This window comes from Prionailurus bengalensis, chromosome E1 (genome assembly GCF_016509475.1).
Source record: "Prionailurus bengalensis isolate Pbe53 chromosome E1, Fcat_Pben_1.1_paternal_pri, whole genome shotgun sequence".
Taxonomy (NCBI): domain Eukaryota; kingdom Metazoa; phylum Chordata; class Mammalia; order Carnivora; family Felidae; genus Prionailurus; species Prionailurus bengalensis.
Window position 1 is genome coordinate 59996211 of NC_057347.1, and position 14314 is coordinate 60010524.

Here is a 14314-nt window from a genome sequence, read left to right on the forward strand (position 1 = left end):
TGTGCTCCCCACGGCTCTTCTCCACGGCCGCACCTCGTCCTCCCTGCCCACAGCACCTGGGTCCGTGCCCGCAGGCCGCAGAGCCGGGGCCCTCGGGTCGCACTGGCTTTGGGGTAGAACCGGGTCATCCACAGGCGCCAGAGAGGAAGGCGGAAAATCCTGAAGACTCCAGACAGGTCTCCATGCCCTGCCTCCCACTGGGACCCGGGCGGGCCTCTTCCGAGCCGCAAGGTATAGGGAGTAGAGACCAGTGACGTCACCGGCTTGCTCCGATCTGTCCCAGAGGGGGGTCCAAACGGGGCACCTGTTCCTCCAGTCCCTCCAGTTCCCTGCACGTCAAACCGGACTCTGCCACAGCTCCCCAGGCTACCTCGCCAGGCACATCCCGGTCCTCTTACGAGAACGCTTTCTGGCTCGTCCCTTAACATAAAGGACAGAGAAGGCCACGAAGGGATCATGCTGCCGTCGCTGCCGAACCCAGGCTTCTGAGAACCAGAGCACCAGAAGGAAGGGAACGGCCCAGCCGGGGCACGTGAAGTCTGGCAACAGCGTGGGGCCCGCGGTCCGCCCCTGACGTCCGGTGCAGGTGGCAGAGGCGGCTGCTCCCAGGTCCTCCCGCCCAGCACCCGCCTGGAGCACGGACTCCGGCGGCCGTGCCAGGGCTCCAGGTGTCCGTGGGACTGTTCCCCACACACTCTCATCCGGTCGCGACACCAAAGTTCCAGCCCAAGCAAGGACTCCGACAGCGGGACAAATCAAACGGTTCCAGTCCTACACACGTTTCTATTTTATTATGGCAAAGGTGAAAACGCCACCTTCTCCACAACAGCAACCGGTAAAATTTATCCCAAAAATAACTCGGTACAAAACAGGTCTGTTTCAGAATTTAAAAAAAAAAAAAAGAAAAAAAAGAAAAAAAAAAAAAAAAAAAAAGAAAAAAAAGAAAAAAAGAACAAAAAACCTTTACATGAGTTTTTAAATCCTATTTTAAAACATAAAAGAAACAAATCCGTCATTGGCTGCACAGCCCCGGTCCTCCACCCCCCTCCCGCCAGGGAGCACGGAGGGGACGTCCGGGTCCTGCTCCGCTCGAGGATCTGCCGGTCTGTTTAACTGGTGTCCATCTGAAACACACAAAAACTTCTCACTCCAACGAGCCCCCCCCCCCCCCGCCCGCCCCCAGGCAGTCTGTGGCCCCGCCCCCCGGGCCCCGGGCCTTACTCTGGCGTTATAAGCGTCCAGCTGGGCGTCCAACTCCTCGGCGGAGAGCTGCTGCTTCGAACTCCTGCCGGTGCCTCTGCCCCTGCCCCGGCTTCCTCCGCGAGCGCCTCTCCGGGTGCCGCCACCGCCCCCGAAGCCTCCGGAACCGCGGTTTCTGGTCATCCCGCCTCTGTTTACGCTGGCAAGGAAAACGGACCTCACTCCCGTGACCTGCACAGGCCCGCGGGACGAGCGGCCACGTGCCACAGGCCCCCAACTCACCTCTGTGCGGGTCTCCGCTGTGTGTCAATCTGTGACGTGACGAGCTGAATGTTCATGGGGCGGCCTGTGGCAAAGCACACAAGAGGGCGCGCTCCAGTTAGAGGGCTCTGAGGTGCACCCGCGGGGGCACCGCACCCCGGTCTCCATGCAAGCGCTGGAAAGGGGCTGTGTGTCTCAAGTGCTGCCCGCAAGGGGAGCGGCCGAGTGACACCGGCCGGAGGGCGGGGCGGTGCCGATGTCAAGCCCGCCAGGACCTCCTCGCTCCTTCCGAGTCCAGGTCAGGTGGGTGTCTGCTCAGGTGTCCGGGGTGCTCGTGGGTGGAAAGGTGTGGGTGACCTGACGGAAGAAGGACCGGTACCTTTGTCTTTACGACTACAGCCCCGCACTCAGAGGTGTACTATGGCGGCTCTGAGAAGGCTTCACAGAAGTGAATCTTCCGGAAGGAGCTGAAGGAGGGGAGGGATGTAGCTTGCTGGATGGGGGTTCACAAGAGGTTGGTCCGGATGTGTGGGGCAGCATGAGAGGTGGCAGAATGGAAGAGAGAGACAAAGGGGCGAATGCAAAGTGTCCTCAGCCACGGGGGTAAGCCACATTCCTGCACGGACAGCTGCCAGCCCCAGACTCCACAACTAGATGCGGCCCCTCTACCATTCTGGGTCCAACCTCGGACGCACCATCCAGGGGGACGCCGTTGTACTGCTTCATCGCTTTCAGGGCATCTGCCTTCCGTTCAAAGTGCACGTCGGCTGTTCCTAAACTGCGCCCTGAGCGATCGTAGTGTACGGCCGCCTTCTTCAGAGTTCCGAACTCAGCGAAGAGCTCCTGGGGGCCGGAAAAGTGCAGCTGTTAGCAAAGCGGCTCCCCTTCCTGGGGGCCCAGGGCCGTCCCTGGGAGTGTGAACTTCTGGGGGGCGGGGGCGGGGGGGGGGGGGGTCTTTCCCTGGGAGGCAGACACGTATGGGGGCAGGGCAGTGCAAACTGGGGGGGAAGGGAGGGGCGGACGGGACAGCAACTTCCGGGAGCAGCTGGGCCTGAGGGCTCCTGCCAGCGTGGGGACCTGACACCGGTACCAGGAGGCAGGTAAAGGACCGCAAAGCCCACCAGTGAAGGGCACGAGATTAAGTCGCTATCTTCTCCAACAGAGGAAAATTTCCAACACACCCAAGGACTGTACCAAGACACAGCAAAGGCCAAGATCACAGAGCAAGGGACGCTATCCGTCATGTGGACCGGCTCACAGGGCCCGTTGATGCGGGAGCCCTGACCCAGCCCCTCCCCCAGGGCAGATTTCTGGCTCACCTTTCCCTCTCCTCCTACTCAAGCCTGCCGCAAAGGCTGAAGTCAAGCGCTGCCATGGAAACTGCCCTGACCTCAGGCAGGCTGGGAGTTGGAGAGGGAACCCAGAGTGTGGGGCTACTCCGGCCGCAGGCACACAGCGGGAAGTGGAGTTCACCAAAAGCGGTTTCCAGTGGAGGCCAGAAACCACCTTAAAAAAAGTGTTGAGACACCGTGAGTGCTCACCGGCCTTGCTCTGTCCTCCCATGGTAGTCAAACAAACAGCGGGGCTCTGGGAAACTGAACCCAGGAAGGCCCGGCACCCTGACCCAGCCATCTCTGGGACCGATCCTCCAGGTAGCTTTACTTAACCAGAAAATAAGTTTATGCGCCTTTGGAATTCAATCAAAAAGAAAAAAAGGAAAAAGAAAGCAAACGAAAGAAAACACAGCTTCAGACAAGGATGGGTTTGAAACCATGTCGCTACAAAGACGGGGTGGGGGGGGGAGCCGGAGGCAAGTTCCGCCAGACGCGGAGCTTGCAGCTCGAGGCAAACGGGGCAGGAAAGCTGCCCGGCACCATCCTGTGTCTGTCTTGTCTACCTGCTTCCACGAAAACAGGTCTTCTCCTCCCAACAAACAGCTAAAACAAACGCAAAAGAAACCAAAGAAACATCCCGGCTGGGTCCCTAACGCGAGACACACGGGAGAGCCGCCTCTCCGGCCCGGCTGGGAGCTCCGGCAGGGGATCCTCACTGACAGAACGTCTTAGAAGGGCGCCAGCTCCTCGCGCCGGGCTGGGGGCCTGGCTTCCAACACACTGGCCTACTTGCGGGGCTGGCGGCTAGCGTGACCTCTGCTCTGCGTCCCCGCAGCTCCTCACGGGGGGCCGGGGAGGGCTCACTGGTCTACGGTGCAGGAGATTCAAGACCACGTCCCGAACGGGACCGAGCCCGTGAGGGGTCAACTGCGCGCCAAGAAGCTCCCGGGCCTTACCTGAATATCGGCGTCCGATACTCCAAAATCCAGATTTGACACCAGCAGTTTCCCACCCGTCTCGACGCCTGCGCCGCCCCCGAAACCGCTGTCGAAAAGGTCGTGTTGCCACTTGTCGGGAAGTTGTTTCGGCTGAAGGGGAAAGAAAACACAAGAACGGACCCGGACCCGTGAGCGGCTCTCTGGGACTCTCCTTCGTCCTCACAGGCCGGGCACGACACTCGGGGCCCGGAGGGAAACGCACACGGACCCGCGCGGCCCTGCCCTTCCCGCCCACGCCGCGTCAGGCCGCAGCCGAGCCCCCGGGAGCCCCGGGCCCCGCAGCTCCTCGGGTTCCCTCCAACTAACTTCCCGCCGCCGGCGCGGCCGCGCCCAACGCCCCCTCGGCCCCGCCGCCACGAGGCCCGGCGCCCGGCCGAGACAAAGGCCGGGAGGGTCTCCGCCTCCCGGGCCCGGCCGGCGCGCGGCCTCCCCGCCGGGTCGGCGCCCGCGCCCACCGGCCCGGCGCGGCCTGCGGCCCTCCCCGCCGCGCGCCGCCCCGCCCCGCCGGCCCGCTCCCCACCGAGGCCCGCCGCCTCCGCACTCACCCTGCTGTAGGGCGCCGGCCGGTTCCTGCCGCCGCCGCCCGCCGCGCCTCGAGCGATGGCCGGCCGGTTCCGGATGGGCCCGCCGCCTCGGTTCACTCGCGCGGCGGCCTGCGCCCCGCCGCCGCGGCCGCCCTGGGAGCCGGCCCTGCCGCGGCCCCGGCCTCCGCCGCGGCCGCCTCGCTGGCTCCGGTTCAGCTTAATGATGTCGTCCAGAGACATGTCCATTTTGTCGGCCATGGCGGGCGCGGAATCGGCCTTGGCTCGAGCCCGCGCGTCAGCACGCCGGGGCGTCACTTCCGGGGCCGCGCGGTGTCTTCCGGTGCCGAGTCCTCGGAGAGGCCGGGGATTGGCTGCGGGCGGGCTGCGGGGGCGGGGCGGCGCGTGCGCGCCGAGGCGCGAGTTCGGCGGGCGCAGCTGTGAGGTGCCGGGCAGTGGCCGCGGTCGTTTTTATACCTTCCCGCGCGGGCGCTGCCGACAGAAGGCGGGCGGGGCAGCGCGCGGTTAGGCCGGCGGAGGTGCGACAGCGCGGGGCGGAGCGCGGCCGTTGGGGCGGGCCTGGCGCGCCGCCCCTCCCCCGCCCCTCCCCACTCCGAGCCTTGAACCCGCACCTTTCACCCCGCCCACACCCTCTCCCCGCGCTCCCGCCTCTTCCGCGCGCCCTCTCCCCGCCCCCGCACTCCTGCCCCGCACCCCTTCGCCGCGCCTCACACCTTCTACCTGCTCCTACCGCTTCCCTGCGCCCTGTCTCCGCGCTCGACCCCCATTCCTTCCCCGCGCTCTCAACCCGCGTTCCTCCTTCTCTGCGCCCTCACCCTTTTCCCGCGCGTTCCCCTCTCCCCGCGCCCCAGCGTCTCCCGCGTTCGCCTCTGCGTCCTTCTCCGCGCCCCACCTTCTCACCGAGCCTGAGCCCCGGGTCCCGGCCCGCATCCCCCTACCCAGCAACCAGGTCCCCTTTTGGTGGCGGCGGCGGCGGCGGCGGCGGGGGAGGAGGCGGCACGCAGCTTGCCTAGCTGGCGACCGAGCCCGCGACCGGGACCGCGGGCTGAGTGGTTGTTCCTTGGCATGACTTCCTCGTTAGCCGGGTCTGGGTCTTCATTTGTTAACCCCAAGTTAGTCTTATGCCTTTGAAAAGCACTGTATGGCACGTTTTTGCAAATATCGTTGAACGCCCATGCACCCTTTGGTGGACGCAGGGTAGACTGCGGATGCTCTGAAAATGTAGGGAGCCTAGCTCTTGGGGCGCTTGGTCCGCCCAAGGAGGTCCCGGTCCTGCCCCTGCCACCTTGTAGGCAGACTTGTGCTCACCCACCCCTCTGGATTTCTCAGCCTGGGCATCGGTTCCTGACCCTCTTGATCCCTGGGGGCCTAGATGCTGTAGCTGAATGTAGCCAGCCGATCTCTTTCCTTTGCTCGCAGGCTCCACCGCCATGAAGGTGAAGATTAAGTGCTGGAATGGCGTGGCCACTTGGCTCTGGGTGGCCAACGACGAGAACTGTGGCATCTGTCGGATGGCCTTTAATGGCTGCTGCCCGGACTGTGAGTGTCCCCTGTGTTCCCTCCCTCTTGAGCTTTGCCTGCTGGCCTGGTCTTGGCGTCTCCCCGGAAAAAAACTGCACAAAGTGCCTGGGTTTTGGGGCCCCTGTCCTCAAGAAGAAAAGTCGGCAGAGGAAAGCCAAGTGGTTTGGTCACACGTTTGTATAGAGACCCCATCAAAAGTTTTGTAAGAAAAAGGGTCGTAGCCTTTTATTGTGATCAAACTCAGCTATGAAATACGTGGGGCAAGGGGGCGCCTGGGTGGCTCGGTCAATTAAGAGTCTGACTCTTGATTTGGGCTCAGGTCGTGACCTCACGGTTCATGAATTGGAGTCCCAAGTTGGGCTCCGAATTCTCAGCTTGGAGCCTGCTTGGGATTCTCTCTCTCTCTCTCTCTCTCTCTCCCTCTCTCTCTCTCTCTCTCTTTCTCTCTCTCTCTCTCTGTCTCTCTCTCTCTGTCTCTCTCTCTCTCTCTCTCTCTCTCTCTGCCCCTCACCTGCTCACGTATTCTCTTTCTCAAAATAAGTAAACTTTAAAAATACTTATTTTTGAGAGGGAGAGAGCATGTGCATGTGTGCGCATGTGCACGAGCAAGCAGGGGAGGGGCAGGGAGAGAGGGGGGCAGAGGATTCCCAGCAGGCTCCGCACTGACAGCAGAGAGCCAGAGAGCCCGATGAGGGCCGACTCAGAGGTCCAACTCATGAACCAGGAGATCACAACCTGAGCTGAAGTCAGACGCTTAACCGACTGAGCCACCCAGGCTCCCCTACTTAAATAATGTTTAAGGGGCGCCTGGGTGGCTCAGTCGGTTAAGCGTCCGACGTCGGTTAAGCGTCCGACTTCGGCTCGGGTCATGATCTCGCGGTCCGTGGGTTCGAGCCCCGCGTCGGGCTCTGTGCTGATAGCTCAGAGCCTGGAGCCTGTTTCACATTCTGTGTCTCCCTCTCTCTGACCCTCCCCCGTTCATGCTCTGTCTCTCCCTGTCTCAAAAATAAACAAAAAACGTTAAAAAAAAATAATGTTTAAAAAAACAAAAATGCACGGAGTACAAAGACATGTTAAAAGTTTTTAAAGATTCTCAAGCGAACAAAAAGTGGAATATCATAAGGATACCCCTTCCCCGCATCCAGGATGCACCCGGGATGTAGGATGATGATGCCTGAGGAAAGTTTCCATGTTTGCCTCAGGGTTTTCAAGTGTGTTATGGTAACAGGTAAATAGGATGTTTCACTGGACTCCTGCAGAGTCTCTAGCTGTGACTTGGGTTTTTTACCGGCAGTGCTGTCGCATCAGACGTGGTGGTAAGTCCTTAGCGTTACCCCTGTGCTTAGTCCTTGCTCAGATTTTTCCTGCTGTCTGTCGTCGTCTCTGTCCTTGATGGTGTGAGCAGGATCGGTGAGTGCTTGCTTGCTTTGCTCTGCCTTGGCTGTTGAATCTGCAACAAGCCCCTGTTCCCCCCTTCTCTTAACCTTTCCGAGGCAGCTGACCCTTCAGCAGAGTCATGTTTTTCACACCGTGTCCACTGCCAGGTTTTATCAGATTTCTTCTTTGTGGTGTTTTTTTTATTGATTTTTTCTAATGTTTGTTTGTTTATTTATTTATTTATTTATTTTTAAATTTTTTTTTTCAACGTTTATTTATTTTTGGGACAGAGAGAGACAGAGCATGAACGGGGGAGGGGCAGAGAGAGAGGGAGACACAGAATCGGAAACAGGCTCCAGGCTCCAGGCTCCGAGCCGTCAGCCCAGAGCCCGACGCGGGGCTCGAACTCCCGGACCGCGAGATCGTGACCTGGCTGAAGTCGGGCGCTTAACCGACTGCACCACCCAGGCGCCCCAACAACTCAGTTTTTTTTTAATTTTTTTTTTTCAACGTTTATTTTATTTTGGGACACAGAGAGACAGAGCATGAATGGGGGAGGGGCAGAGAAAGAGGGAGACGCAGAATCGGAAACAGGCTCCAGGCTCCAAGCCGTCAGCCCAGAGCCCGACGCGGGGCTCGAACTCACGGACCGCGAGATCGTGACCTGGCTGAAGTTGGACGCTTAACCGACTGCGCCACCCAGGCGCCCCTAACGTTTATTTATATTTGAGACAGAGAGAGACACAGAATGAACGGGGGAGGGGCAGAGAGAGAGGGAGACACAGAATCGGAAGCAGGCTCCAGGCTCTGAGCCATCAGCCCAGAGCCTGACGCGGGGCTCGAACTCCCGGACCGCGAGATCGTGACCTGAGCTGAAGTCGGACGCTTAACCGACTGCGCCACCCAGGCGCCCCTAACGTTTATTTATTTTTGAGAGAGAGAGAGACAGAGTGTAAGCAGGGAAGGGGCAGAGAGAGAGGGAGACACAGAATGGGAAGCGGGAAGCAGGCTCCAGGCTCTGAGCTGTCAGCACAGAGCCTGACGGGGGGCTCGAAGTCACGAACCGCAAGATGACCACCTGAGCTGAAGTCAGACACCTAGCCACCTGAGCCACCCAGGTGCCCTTATTTCAATCATTCTTAGAGGGCTACGGGAGCCTGGAAGGGCACGCGTTTGCAGCTTCCTCCTAAGCAACAGACTGTTACCTTCTGAAAAGAAAAGTCTGGAACGTTGCCCTCGACTGGGTGTGGTAGAGTGAGCCTGTGTCTGACAGGTGGCACTCCCACACAGCCCACACAGGGCAGGTTCCACTGGGCCTGTAGTCGGGCATCTCTGCGTTTAAGGGGGTGCTCAGGTTTTGTGGAAGCGGGTCTGTTGCTGCAGAGAGTAGGGGATTTAAAGTGTATTTATTTTGAGATCGAGAGCGAGAGCACACACGAGCAAGGGAGGGGCAGACAGGGACAGAATCCTAAGCAGGCAGCGCAGAGCCCGACGGGGGGGGTAGAACCCACAAATCCTGAGACCGTGACCCAAGCAGCCCAGATGACTGAGCCCCCCAGGCGCCCCAGAGTGGGGGATCCAGAGTCTGGTGTTCAGACTCGAGGTTAAGTGTGAGAGCCGGTTGTAACGTGCAGAGTGTTCGACAAGCCTATGGTGCTCTTTGTACAGATTAAGTGAGGCGGGGTTTCTCTCGCTAAAATTGAGCTCTTGTGGAGAACCCAGGGTGACTGAGGCTGTCTTAAGATCTGCTCCCTGTCCCTGAGGGCTTTGGGAGTAAAGGTCTCCTTGCGGGGGCTTTTCATTACAAAGGACACCAGCCAGCCCTTGGGTGAGTCACCGACCTTGTGCTCAGGTGCCCGTCAGAGCCTGAAGCAGGCTGCCTGCCTGTGGGGACAGTACGGAGTTCTGGAAGCGGCTCCTGCCCTCGCCCTGCCTCACGTGGACGGCGTGGCCCGTTCTCTCCCCCCCCCCCCCCCCGGGGAGCTAGCTCCTGCCCACTGTCTGGGACCCTCTTTTCCAAAGCGACTCTAATTTCATAGGGGTGATTCCAAGCTGACTTCTGCTGGGCTTGGGAAGGCCTCAGGGGTGGGGGTGGGGTGGCATGTAGTTTCCATCAGGTGTCATACCACATGGGCTCCTGGCACAGGGTCCTGCTCACCCCCCAGCACCCATCCCTCCCATGCCTGGGGGGGCAGAGCAAGTTCAATAATTCCATACTTGCTAAGGATATGATTTTCTGGTTTTGTCATAAAAATTTCAGAAAAGGAGTGAACTCCTTTTTTGTTAGAAAAAGGAGTGAACTCCTTTTTTGTTAGAAAAAGGAGTTTTTGCCCCAGACAGGTGAAAAAGGCATAGTGGTGGCTCTTTTCTGACTTGGTGGGGTGCGTGCGCCACTGTGGGGCGGGGGCTGCGCAGGGACAGGGGAGCTGACGCTGACAGTAGATCTGGAAGGTTCCTGGGCTGGCACCCACACCAGCTGCCTGGCTGGGCTACTGCTCCGCAAGTGGCCGCCGCCCTGATACACCGTGTGCCCTGGCCTCCTGTCCGCCAGGGGGGGTGACAGGCAGGCCACAGAGCACCGCCGGGCCCCCAGCCCCAGGTCAGCGGGAACAGAGCCCGGTGGGAGCGCTGTGATTTTGCAGGGTCGAGCACCTCTGTTTGGTGGCGGGAGGAAGGGCCGTGGACACAGGAGTCGAAAGGCAGGGTCTGTGCTCAGAGAGCCCCCAGACTTGCGTTTAGGCTACGCGTGGAAACAGCTGTTGCCACGACAGGATGTCTTGTGTGTCCTGGCCCCAGTGTGTCCGTCTGGTCCCCTGCGTTTGTGCCCCAGTGACACGTGGACACAGCATTCGGTACGCGTAGAGGACCCCCAGGGCAGTGAGGTGGGGGGACGGCCACCCCAGGAGGGGTGGGGATAAGAGGCCACAGCTCTCAAGGCCTGGGGGGGACCTCGACCCGGGCCTGCGGAGGTCGTCCTCCTCTGTTGGCACCAGCCGTGTGATGGGATTTTCTTGATTCTGGGAAATCAGAGGGACCCGTTTTTGTCCTGATTTGGGGCAGTGTGGACGTCCTCTCAGTGAAGGTAGGTGGAGGTGGCTTGTCCCGGCGAAAGCCAGCGGCTCGCGCCTGGCCTTGGAGGCGGGGCCCTTTTGGACCAGAAATGAAAAAGGGGTGGGTGGCAGCACTGTGCTCACTCCCAGCTGCTGACAGGCAGGGCGGTAAACGCCACAGGGTCCCCCCCACCCCCTCTTCCTGCACCGGGTCACTGCCGCCTGGGAGAGGAACCTCTGTCCCAGTCCCAAGGCCCCAGCTCTTCTCTTGATCGGGAGAAACAGCTCACTCTTCAGATGGGTGGCTCTGGGGGCTGGGGGCTGGGGGGACGGGTAACCTAGATGCGTTCCTGCTGTGATCTCCTGTGGCAGGTTACGTGGCAGAACTGTGGTGCGTCTGTAGATGGTCTGCGGGCTAGGCCAGAGCGCTCCCTGGAACTGAGCCCCCGCAGGGGAGGGGAGGGTGATTCCCGCGGGGGTCACTGCTGACCTTTGTTGGGGGGCACACCGCAGAGGCGCGTTAACGCTCCTGATTTCGGGCTTTCCTGAAACCCAGCGTGTGACAGGCTCGGGACACAGACACCCCCCCCCCCCTCCCCTGGGACTGCCACGGCTGCCTGACATCCCTAGCCGCCCCCCCGCCCCATGTGACGTGCACGGTCCTCTTGTCCCTCCCACAGGCAAGGTGCCGGGCGACGACTGTCCCCTGGTGTGGGGCCAGTGCTCCCACTGCTTCCACATGCACTGCATCCTCAAGTGGCTCAACGCACAGCAGGTGCAGCAGCACTGCCCCATGTGCCGCCAGGAATGGAAGTTCAAGGAGTGACGCGGCCCCTCTGGGCTGTGACAGGGTTGACACGAGGACTGGAGCTGCGTTTGTTTTTCATCACGCGTTGGCGCTTTTATCCAATAAATAAAACTCATTGAATTGCCTGAGCCTTGCTGGAGGCCTCCTGTTTGCTCGGCGCTGCTGCAGCCCCGCTGGGCATGCCTTGATAGGAAAACTCATGAATAAACATCTGGATGATGCCACCCAGGCCCTGAGTCACCACCCCGGGAGGAGAAGGAGTGCAGGATCAGTCAGGAGAGCCTGGGGCAAGAGTGACTGGGGTCTTGAAAGGCCTGGTGGTGCAAAGGCCCTGGGGTGCGCGTTGTGTGCCAGCAGGGGGGACGAAAGAACGGTGGAGTGGAGGCCTGTGGCCTGTCATCTGGCCCCTCACCTGCTCGAAGCTGCCAGCCACCCCACAGACTAGTTTGTGGGCCTCTGACTGCACAGCTGCCCGCGGTCCCTCCTGAAACGCTGTACCTGAGTAGGTGCTGGTGATCCAGTTGGAGGCCAGCTCGTCGGGGCTGTGACCTACCCAGTGTGGGTCATGTCAAGGGCATCTGTGTCCCTGGGTGTCTGAGATCCTCTATTTGAGGAAGGACAGCCTTTGGGAAGCTCCTTTGGACACCTCTGTTAATCCACAGCTGCTGGGGAGGGAGGTGGGGGGCCCTGGGGACTGTGTCCCAGCCCTGGGAGTCTTGACCGCTTCTGGACAGAGCCTGCTGTAGGCTGCATGTCTCTGGGAGCTGCAGGGAGTCACTTGGCACTGGCTCCTTCCAGTCTATTCTCAGTGGACCCTCTCCACCCCCCACTGGGGTCCCTGCTCTGTGCCTCGTGGGTGTCTATCTGCCTAATGGGTGGCTAGTTGCTGAGCACTTGTGACACTACTTGTTCTCAGCTCCCAGGACAGAAGACTGGTGGTTCACACAGAGGGGCTGGCCTCCTGGTCACCTGTGTGACACCCTACTTCCCATCTGGATGTTGTACCCAGAGGAAAAGAAGAGGCCCTGGGGACCACCACCCAAGCTGAAGGTCACATGCCTCTTGTCCAGAAACCTAGCTGCCAGGACCTCCATGCTGATATCTGTCCTGGGGAGGACACGTGACCGGGATGTTTAGGGACTGAGTGGGAGGGATGCCTGGGCTCAGCCTCTTGGGTGCACCCCACAGCCCCTGCAAACAAAGTTACATCTGGCCGCTGGGGTCCGGGCAGGGGGCTTCGTGTCTACAAAGTGTCTGGATTCGTATCCGGGGAGTCAGGAGGAGGGGTGGTCTGCGGCACCGCGGAGGGCCCTCCTGGGCAGTCTCCTGACCTCGCCCTGGCTTGCCCCCAGCCCACCTCCCCTGCCTGGGGAATTTTCTCCTGTGACAGGAAGTGCACACGAGGCACGGGGACGTGTCTGTACGCTGGAGCGCCGGGCCCTGAGTGCAGCCTCCCAGGTTTCCCAACCTCGCCGCCTCCGAGGGCTTGCCAACTTGCCCAAGGTCACAGCCCCTCCTCCAGGCTGTTCCCACTTACCTGCCACTTGGGACTTTTCTGCAGTGGGCTCCAGCCTGGTCCTCCCTGGGCCCGCTGGGCCTCAGGCTGAACACGTAGCTGCCCACCAGGCCCTGCTCACATCCAGCCATGTGTCTCTGCTCAGGACTCCCTAACCTCGGGCTGCTCTCCCTCCTCCGGGAGGCACCCGCTCATCCCACCTGCCTTTGCAAACTCTCTCCCTCCAGTGAGCCACTCTGCTTGCCCTCCGGCGGCGGCGGGGCGGCTGTTTTCCCGTCTGTCTGTGGCTTGAGGCGGGGACTGGGTCTGATTCATCTCCTGTTGAACACTGGGGTTCACCGAGAGGCCTGAGGCTCCTGAGGCCACCCACGGCTGGGGCAGAGCTGGGTGGGAAGGGCCTGCGGATTCTGGTCAGCTGTCCCTGGGTCTGGTTTCCCCGAGGTCAGGCCTGGCCTTGCCACCCACCTCTTCCTAAAGGACCTCAGTAGTAGCAGCCTTGTTAGTTAGTTAGCCTTGTTAGTTAGCCTTGTTAGAACCTTCCCCGGTGGGTGTGGGGCACCCAGGCCCACCCAGGCTTTGATCCCCTCAGGGAGCCCTGGCCCTGGGATCAGTGCCTCTTTAGGGCAGGATAAAGTGTCCCTAGGGCACGGTGGCTCTCTCCCCAGCCTTGAGCACTGAGGACCTCCAAGGGGTAGAACCCTTAGGGCCGCGCGCCCTCCGGCTGGTTGGAGATTCAGTGCGGTCCCGCTTGCCCCTGCTCCGGCTGAGGCTCTACCCAGGCAGGACCGTGGGCAGAGGGAGCGGGCAGGGGTGGGGGAGGATGGGGCCCCGATCCCCGGCAGGCGCGGAGGCGCTGCCCAGCACGGCTGCTCGCTCCGCGAGGCGGGGCCCGCCAGGTGCTCCGCGCCCGCCCCCGCGCCCCGCCGGCCACAGATATAAGGCGGCCGCGGCTGGAGCTCCGAGCCCCGCCGCCCGCCGCCGCCCCGCGTCCCCATGGCCCGGTCCGCGCCGCTGGTGGCCGCCGCCCTGGCGCTGTGCCTGCTGCTGGCGCCGCCCGGCCTCGCGTGGTACAAGCAGGCGGCGGGGCCCAGCTACTACTCGGTGGGCCGCGCTGCGGGACTGCTGTCCGGCTTCCGCAGGTCCCCGTACGCGCGCCGCTCCGCGCCCCCCGTGGGCGCGGGACCCCGGGGCCGGGCCGGCGCCTTCGCGGAGCCGCGACGCAGCCCGCGGAGCCTCGTGAGTGTTGCCGCCGGAGGGGGCGCGGGCGGCGGGGGGCGTGGGGGTCGGGGGCGGGGCGCGGGCGGCGGGGGCGTCGGTCGCTCCCTCAGCCTCTTCCCGCCCCCAGACCGTGTGTGTCAAGGACGTGACCCCGAATCTGCAGAGCTGCCAGAGGCTCCCCGACGGCCGGGCCACCTTCCAGTGCCGGGCGGACGTGTTCCTGTCGCTCCGCGCTGCTGACTGTCGCAGCGCCTAAGCCCCGACCACCGCGGAGACCTGGACCTCATCTGGCCCTGGCCGGTGCCCCCAGTGCCCCCTCCGTGCCCGCAGTAAACGGCTAAATGAATAAATGAGAAGCGCAGCCGGACTCTGAGTGGGGGTAGAGGGGCGGGCGGGTAGGCTTGTGTAGCCGCCGCGCGACCTGCAGACCTGGCCTGTCTCCAGATGCTCCCGGCCCCCACCCGGCTCTGGGCCACCAGGCTGTCGTGA

The 14314-nt window shown here is 61.8% G+C and overlaps 3 protein-coding genes across 5 annotated transcripts; 2 read left to right on the top strand and 1 right to left on the bottom strand.

Annotated features, from left to right (window-relative positions):
* Positions 1-763: 763 nt before the first annotated feature.
* Positions 764-4636, bottom strand: ALYREF (Aly/REF export factor). Its single transcript, XM_043585393.1, has 6 exons — positions 4339-4636; positions 3752-3883; positions 2157-2304; positions 1483-1546; positions 1222-1399; positions 764-1124 (listed from the first exon to the last, which is right to left on the bottom strand). Exons 1-6 carry the CDS (start codon positions 4573-4575, stop codon positions 1110-1112), a joined length of 774 nt encoding a protein of 257 aa, XP_043441328.1. The 5' UTR covers positions 4576-4636; the 3' UTR covers positions 764-1109.
* A 78-nt stretch (positions 4637-4714) lies between these two features.
* Positions 4715-11219, top strand: ANAPC11 (anaphase promoting complex subunit 11). Of its 3 annotated transcripts, none has more exons than XM_043585395.1 (3): positions 4715-4853; positions 5755-5874; positions 10964-11219. In XM_043585395.1, exons 2-3 carry the CDS (start codon positions 5766-5768, stop codon positions 11107-11109), a joined length of 255 nt encoding a protein of 84 aa, XP_043441330.1. In that variant the 5' UTR covers positions 4715-4853; positions 5755-5765; the 3' UTR covers positions 11110-11219. The 3 variants fall into 3 exon arrangements, with proteins under 3 accessions (XP_043441330.1, XP_043441332.1, XP_043441331.1); XM_043585397.1 differs by lacking the exon at positions 4715-4853 and adding an exon at positions 4953-5420; XM_043585396.1 differs by lacking the exon at positions 4715-4853 and adding an exon at positions 4954-5447.
* A 2318-nt stretch (positions 11220-13537) lies between these two features.
* On the top strand, positions 13538-14186 carry NPB (neuropeptide B). Its single transcript, XM_043585394.1, has 2 exons — positions 13538-13843; positions 13953-14186. The coding sequence occupies exons 1-2, from the start codon at positions 13601-13603 to the stop codon at positions 14079-14081; spliced, it is 372 nt and encodes a 123-aa protein (XP_043441329.1). The 5' UTR covers positions 13538-13600; the 3' UTR covers positions 14082-14186.
* Positions 14187-14314: the final 128 nt, after the last annotated feature.

Bases quoted from the DNA above. Each gene is read 5' to 3' on its own strand.
- ALYREF (XM_043585393.1), bottom strand. From the start codon at position 4,575: ATGGCCGACAAAATGGACATGTCTCTGGACGACATCATTAAGCTGAAC. The intron at 3,884-4,338 runs GTGAGTGCGGAG...TTTCCCCTTCAG, and splicing joins GGCCGGCGCCCTACAGCAGG to CCGAAACAACTTCCCGACAA. The intron at 1,547-2,156 runs GTGCGTCCGAGG...GCTTTGCCACAG, and splicing joins CAACGGCGTCCCCCTGGATG to GCCGCCCCATGAACATTCAG.
- ANAPC11 (XM_043585395.1), top strand. From the start codon at position 5,766: ATGAAGGTGAAGATTAAGTGCTGGAATGGCGTGGCCACTTGGCTCTGG. The intron at 5,875-10,963 runs GTGAGTGTCCCC...TCCCTCCCACAG, and splicing joins TAATGGCTGCTGCCCGGACT to GCAAGGTGCCGGGCGACGAC.
- NPB (XM_043585394.1), top strand. From the start codon at position 13,601: ATGGCCCGGTCCGCGCCGCTGGTGGCCGCCGCCCTGGCGCTGTGCCTG. The intron at 13,844-13,952 runs GTGAGTGTTGCC...TCCCGCCCCCAG, and splicing joins GACGCAGCCCGCGGAGCCTC to ACCGTGTGTGTCAAGGACGT.